The 7,550-nt window shown below is 39.6% G+C and overlaps 1 protein-coding gene across 1 annotated transcript in view; it reads left to right on the forward strand.

Moving 5' to 3' along the window:
- The window catches only part of PSMD1 (proteasome 26S subunit, non-ATPase 1), an 83,817-nt gene that overhangs the window by 26,956 nt on the left and 49,311 nt on the right, over positions 1 to 7,550 (forward strand). Inside the window, exons 13-14 of the mRNA XM_079783132.1 lie at positions 206 to 301; positions 1,648 to 1,712. Coding sequence (XP_079639258.1) covers positions 206 to 301; positions 1,648 to 1,712 — 161 coding nt within the window. The remainder of the gene's footprint in view (positions 1 to 205; positions 302 to 1,647; positions 1,713 to 7,550) is intronic.

The following is a 7,550-nucleotide window of genomic DNA, read 5'->3' on the forward strand; positions in this document are numbered from 1 at the left end:
TTGTTGGCAATTTTAAGCAGTTAATTCCACTCATGTTAGTCTTATTTCCCCATTCATTTAGAAAATACCAAACACAAAATAGTTCTTGAATTCGTCTTTTCCTACCTAAAACAAACTCTCTCAGTGCATACAACTATGCCCATTCATCTATAGAAGTTAATTGAATTGAATAGTTGGTGATTGATATTGAATTGTTTTTTCTTAGGACCCAATTCTTCGACGGTCTGGAATGTATACCGTAGCCATGGCTTACTGTGGCTCAGGTAACAACAAAGCTATACGACGCCTACTACATGTTGCTGTAAGTACTGTGATCTTTCTTGGGGATGGGATGGAAGGGAAAGTTTGCAAATGGACCCTACATGTCTAGGTGAGTGCAGCACCCACATCACATGACCTCTATCAGTGGTCTCAGGTTCAGATTCTCGTTCATAGGACACGATCAGCTGTATCTAAGCATCAGGCTCACATAGCTTTTCAGAAGGATGAAGGACAGGATAACAGTATGTCAGTTTGAATGAAAGTCCTTAAAGTCATTCAGGTGCAATGACTTCTGAAACTCTACTCCAAGGGGCACCCCTAGAGACAAGACTATGTGAGTTTGTGCAGCAACCCTACGATCAGGAAATCTAATGAACAATAGGAACCATTTCTTTTCACAGCCTGTGAAGTTAGCTTTCAGGTACCCCCAAGGAAAATGCTCTATTTCAAGAAAAACATACAGGAAAGCCAATGCCCATGTTTTCCAGGAGGCTTTTTTCACTCAGTCCTCCTAATCCAAATATAGCTTATCAACAATAAATACTGTTGCCTGGTAACACAGCAGGCATTCTACATATGTCTTAACACAGTACTTACTAGTAGGTTTCTGCTCTCATGATGCTGGGAGAAGATAAACCCAAAGTCAATTCTTCCCATGCAGAATGGGGCTTATAACTATTCATAATTCCTTCCCAGAGATATTCACATCCCACAGTACTTACTAGTAGTTTATCCTTTATCAGTGCAGAATGTGGTATATTCTAAATATTTGCATTTTGCTTGAACCTAGGAATAAATTTTTGAAAATAACATTGAAGGAATGGTTAGGATTTCATAGTAGCCCACAAAAGCCATAATGCAGCTGAAATAGTCTTTAGAAGTAGTCCTGAACCTTAAACACCAAGTTTTAAAACTTGTAAGCCCTGAAATAAAGACATTCTCAGACAAGTTTTTCTAAATTGGGGGAAAGACATTCTAATCTACACTAATAAAAGAGAAACATGCAAATTAACCATCACTCTGCTATGCCCACCAGCCAATCAGAGTGAGTATGCAAATTAACCCAACTAAGCTGCTGGTTAATTTGCAGGCACAGAGCGAAGGCTGAAGACAGTGTACAAGGAAGAGGGAGGAAAAGCGGAAAGCGGGGCAGCGGCGGTGGCAGCAGTGGGAGGGAAGCCCGCCTTGGCGGGCTTCGCTCCCTTCTCTGTTTCGCTCAGGCCGCAGGAAGCCCTATTCTTGCAGGAATCTTCCTGCAACGGGCCTCTAGTAAAAGAATAACATATTAATGAGGTCTAATGTATATTTGAATGATGTTGGCCCCTATCAGTTTGAGATCTGGTAATAAAATGCATGGTATAATGTAATCATACATTTTTTTCCCAGGTGAGTGATGTTAATGACGATGTCAGAAGGGCAGCAGTAGAATCACTTGGGTTCATTCTATTCAGGTAATAATTTCTAACTTCCAGTTCTATTTATATTCCATTTCTTTTTATAGTTAGTAACTAAACAGAAATTCAAATACCTGAGGAATATATTTAGGTTTAGAATAAGGACCATTTAACAATAAGATTAGTACTGGTCACCTGACTGAGAAGCAAGTTTGTCTTGGGATTCTGAGAACCTATTTGAGAAAGAGTAAAATCACTTATTATTTCTATTTTTTGTAACATTTCTGCTTATTCACTTTTTAAAATGTGAGTAACACCTTCAGTATTCCTCTTTCCATGTATATTGTCAATTCAAATGGGATGATACCTCTTACACAGGTTTATAGAGTACTTGAAGCTCTTTCATGAAAGTAAAAGGTAATAGGCTTTGTTTAAATGCAAAATGGTAATAAAAAAAAATCTTGCAGATTTAAAAATACTATTTTGGGGCTTAAAGATTTGGAGATGCTTTTGGTATTATAATATAGTTGTGATTGAGAGGACACATTCTGAAACCAATCTGCCTGTATTGAATCCTGGCTCTGCCACTTATTAGCTGAGTAACTGTGGGCTTGCTACTTAGCCTCCTTAAGCCTCAGGGTTCCTTGTCGGTGAAATGGGTATAATATTTGTGTGTGTGTTTTTATGATTATCTAAAGCCTTTAGCACAGGCTCTGGCAATAGTAAGTGCTGTTTAAGTGTGCATTAGTGGTAATTATAATAGTGGTGTTAGATTCAGTAGTGCTTCTTCCATAAATTCTCACTGTCTGCTTAGCTCTGATCTCAAATACCACTGTTTTGTTTTTATCTTAAAATATAACAAAGGAAAATTAAAAGTACTTCTTTTAAGCTCTGTTTGAACACTGCTTGTTACAGCTTACTTGTGATGAAATTACACAAAATAAGTTCCCAGGGTACATGCTAGATGAGTCAAGTGTCTCATATCCTTTTAACCTCTGGTATAGATTTTCTACCCCAAGTTCCTGGGAGTGAACCTTTGTTATAGAGAGTTGTGATATAACTTGACAAATATTTATTGACCATCTACTATGAACTGATTACAGGATCTTCTCCATTATATCCCAGATAGGAAGCTATCCGATTACTGCAGGCTATAAAATAGTTTCTTCCTATTGTAGATAAAAATGTTGAGTAAAATTGCAGAGCACAGACCCATATGGCATGCTAATTGGTCTCTCCTTATACCAGTGAGTTTTATTGAATGAGGTTGTTCAACCAAATACTAATGTTCACTGTATTATCCTCTAACCCTCATTTGTCCAACTTGTTTACAAAGATACTAGAGAGCCTTCACTAAATTCTAAAGGTATTACACAGATCTGCTAGTTTGATACCTTCAAAACAATTATGTGATTAGTTGCTTATTGTTTCTTAATTTAGTAAATCTATAGATGCATCAAGTGTTTATTCCTTTTCTAAGATCTAACAAAACCTATGTATATTAAGCTATTCTGCTTTTTTTTTTTAAAGATCTGCACCCGACTTTACTTTTAATTTCTCAAATCCTCTTTCTTGAAAAGATTCGTTCTGAACATGGGAATATTTTATTTAGACACTTACAGTCTTGTTGTACCTTTGCGATTTTCTGTTTTTCCTCACATTTGTAAGCAGTAGTTCTATGATTACATCGGCAAGTTCTATTTCAGGGAGGTGGTTCATTTATTTTAGAGACTTGAACTCATTTAAGGCAGTCATTCTCTTTACCTATTTTGCATTTTGATCCATCTTCACATTACTTTTTATCTTTCTGGCCTAAAAATCATTCTCCTGAGAGAAAAGATGGAAGAAGCAAAATAGAAGTTGAATAATTCTATTTCTTTCCTATCATCTTTGATATATCGTTTTAACTGAGCTGTGATCCTCACCTTCTTAAATCTTTGCTCTAGAGTTTAGACACAATTCAAAAACAAAAACTAATGATTTTATTATTGCTATCCAGAAAGGTTTGGGTATTTTAAAGATTTTAAAACTAGATAATTTTAGTATGGAAAGTATATCTTCTAGGTGTACTCTTAGTAACTGTTGGCTTGTGTAAAGAATCCTACTCATGATAGTCTCTTTCTTTGTTTTGCTTCTTGTCAGCTGTTCATTCTCCCTATGAGTGACTTTATATTTCAAGTTATATTAATCAGTGGCCTAGTGTGCATATTCTGCCAAATAGGAAGTTGATTAGCTAATTGAAAATTTTTTTGTTTGCTCTCAAATTAACAATTCACTTTGTCCTTGTATTCCTGTAGCTCACCTCACACATGTGCTAAATTCCCAGTTTCAGCAACAGATGTCTCCCACGAGCTGCTGTTAGGCTTTGCTGAGATCTACCTAGGATATAGGATAGTCAGATCCAGCTAAGGAGTTGTTTATGTGCTCTTTATTTCAAAGGAAACATTTGGAGTTTTCTTGTCATAATATGATTCTTATAAGAAGTAGAACCTGGAAAAAGACTTCAGAGATGGTTTTGTCTAAAACTTCATAAATGAAGGTAATTAAATGTAATCAATTTATCTAAGCAGCTGCAGTTAAAACAAATTTTTCTAAATTTTAGACTAGTACCATTTCTCTAGAGTGAGAATTTTTAATTTTTCCAGTGGAAACTTAGAAATTAACCAATATTCTCATTTTTTAAAAGAGAAAGAAATTGAATTCCAAAATAGTTAATAAAATTTCCCATTGTTCTAGAGCTAAATGATAGAACTGAAATTCAAAACAGGTTTCATGATAAACCAATGCTTTCTCTATCATGCCTTTTTGTTAGAACACAGTCTTCCTAAGTGGCTCTGATAGAGCATGTTTATTCTCAAATTTCCTCATTAATATTTGGAAAGTTTCTGTCCTGTCTTTTAAGAATAGTATATGTTTTCTGATTTGTCATCATTTACTCTCTTAGTATGTTCCATTTTATCATTTTTTCCCTGGTAGATGTCATTTTTTAAATAACTACAGACATTTGGCCTTCTTGAACCATGTTTTGAGGATTTATTTCTTCTAATTTTTTTTAACTTTGTTTTTAGAGTGTACTTATTGAACAAAACATTGCAAACATATCAAAATACTAGAGGCCCGGTGCACGAAATTCGTGCACGGTGGGGGGGTTGTCCCTCAGCCCAGCCTGTACCCTCTCCAATATGGGACCCCTTGAGGGATGTCCGACTGCCCGTTTAGGCCCGATCCCACTGGGATCGGGCCTAAACGGGCAGTCGGACATCCCTCTCACAATCCAGGACTGCTGGCTCCCAACTGCTCGCCTGCCTGCCTTCCTGATTACCCCTAACCGCTTCTGCCTGCCAGCCTGATCACCCCCTAACCACTCTGCTGCCAACCTGTTTGCCCCCAACTTCCCTCCTCTGCCGGCCTGGTCACCCCTAACTGCCCTCTCCTGCAGGGTTGATCACCTCCAACTGCCCTCCCTTGCAGGCTTGGTCCCTCTCAACTGCCCTCCCTTGCAGGCTGGGTGCCTCCCAACTGCCCTCTCCTGCTGGCCATCTTGTGGTGGCCATCTTGTGTCCACATGGGGGCAGGATCTTTGACCACATGGGGGCAGCTATATTGTGTGTTGCAGTGATGATCAATCTGTATATTACTCTTTTATTAGATAGCATAGAGGCCTGGTACAGGGGTGGGGGCCAGCTGGTTTGCCCTGAAGGGCGTCCCGGATCAGGTGGGGGTTCCCTTGGGGCATGGGGCGGCCTGAGCGAGGAGCCTGTGGTGGTTTGCAGGCCGGCCACGCTCCCTGGCAACCCAAGCGGAGGCCCTGGTATCTGGGATTTATTTTCCTTCTACAATTGAAACTTTGTAGCCTGGAGCGGAGCCAAGCCTGGGGCTCCCTCCGAGGCCGGCAGCCATTTGTGTTGGGGTTATAATTGAAACTTTGTTGCCTTAAGCGGGTGGGCCCGGCCAGGGTGTGCGGAAAGCTTTGCTTCCCCTGTTGCCGGCGGCAACCCTGGCCTGCTCTCTCAAGCTCCATTCTGCCGCCATTTGTTTGAATTTGTTTACCTTCTATAATTGAAACTTTGTAGCTTGAGTGGAGGCTTAGGCCTGGCAAGGGCAGGCAGAAAGCTTGGCTTCCTCTGTTACCTAGGAAACCTTGCTCTCTGTGGCTGTAGCCATCTTGGTTTGGGTTAATTTGCATACTCGCTCTGATTGGATGGTGAGCGTGGCTTGTGGGTGTGTCGGAGGTATGGTCAATTTGCATATTTGTCTATCTTATCTAATAAAAGAGTAATATACAGATTGATCATCACTGCAACACACAATATAGCTGCCCCCATGTGGTCAAAGATCCTGCCCCCATGTGGACACAAGATGGCCACTACAAGATGGCCATCAGGAGAGGGCAGTGGTGAGGCACCCGGCCTGCAAGGGAGGGCAGTTGAGAGGGACCAGGCTTGCAAGGGAGGGCAGTTGGAGGTGATCAACCCTGCAGGAGAGGGCAGTTAGGGGTGACCAGGCTGGCAGAGGAGGGAAGTTGGGGGCAAACAGGCTGGCAGGGGAGCAGTTAAGCATCAACCAGGCTGGCAGCGGAGTGGTTAGGGGGTGATCAGGCTGGCAGGCAGAAGCGGTTAGGGGCAATCAGGAAGGCAGGCAGGCAGGCAGTTGGGAGCCAGCAGTCCTGGATTGTGAGAGGGATGTCCGACTGCCCGTTTAGGCCCGATCTCACCAGGATCGGGCCTAAACGGGCAGTCGGACATCCCTCCAGGAGTCCCAGATTGGAGAGGGTACAGGCTGGGCTGAGGGACAACCCCCTGCCATGCACGAATTTCGTGCACCGGGCTTCTAGTTATTAGATAAGATGTATTTGTATTTCAGCAACTAGTATGAAATTGTCTCTGTGGGAAACAAAAATATTCTCATATATATTATCTCCTTTATTCTCAGGGTAGTCCAAAGAGTTGTAGTATTTTCACTGTTTCTTTCTCCTGAGTTTTTGTGTTATTTGTTCATAATGTATATGATAAAAATAGACAACTAAATTGAAAGGCATTCTTGTCAGATTGAAATGAGCCTAGTACATTTTTTATCTAATAATTAGGTAATTGTTGGTCCCATTGTTACCAGTCTAGTCAGCAAGATTTTATTATTATAGCAAGTCTTTGTACAGTACTGTACATGGTATTGACTGAAACTCAATTGGAATTGACCAGAATCTGAATTATTTTAACTTGACATTAGAAAGGAAATGAAGAAGTTAAAAGAAGCATTGGTCTTAACATAGTTGAAAAAAATTTGCTATGATGGTGAATAAGTTAATTGATCTGACATAGACCTTAAAATGAAACAATCTTGGAGGTCCTTGGTCATCTTTGCTGTTACTTTAGCTGTTACAGTTTGCAACTAAATAATTCTTAGTGTAGGCATTAAAATGTTTTCAGATATGGATGAATCTTGTTAGATGTGAAGGAGATTCTTTGTGCAGGTATCTTTTAGGCCACAAAATAGGTTCCTTGAATGTAAAAATGTTGCATCATTATAGATCCTTAGAATTTTAGGGAACCCTAGCAATCAACTAGTTTGCACCAAATGCATGAATTACCTTTACAATATCTCTATTTACAATTGTATATCAACTTGATACATATTTTTGATATGCTGTTCTCTTTTTCTGCCTCAGTATCTTTGTGTTTATGTTCTGGGTGCTATAACTTTCTCTCTTTTTTTTTCCTTCTTTTTTCTACACCTTTGTTTTTCTTCTCCGTTAATTAATAAATTGGAATAGAATGAAAGTTTCTTTTTTCAAAATTATTCTTCTAGAGAGGTACAATCTATTCCTTTTCTTTGAAGGTAAGACTAGTAAATAGAGTTTCTATGTTGCCATAGGAAGTGGTAAAAATATTGTGCTAT

Source organism: Cnephaeus nilssonii (assembly GCF_951640355.1).
Source record: "Cnephaeus nilssonii genome assembly, chromosome: 10".
Classification (NCBI taxonomy): domain Eukaryota; kingdom Metazoa; phylum Chordata; class Mammalia; order Chiroptera; family Vespertilionidae; genus Cnephaeus; species Cnephaeus nilssonii.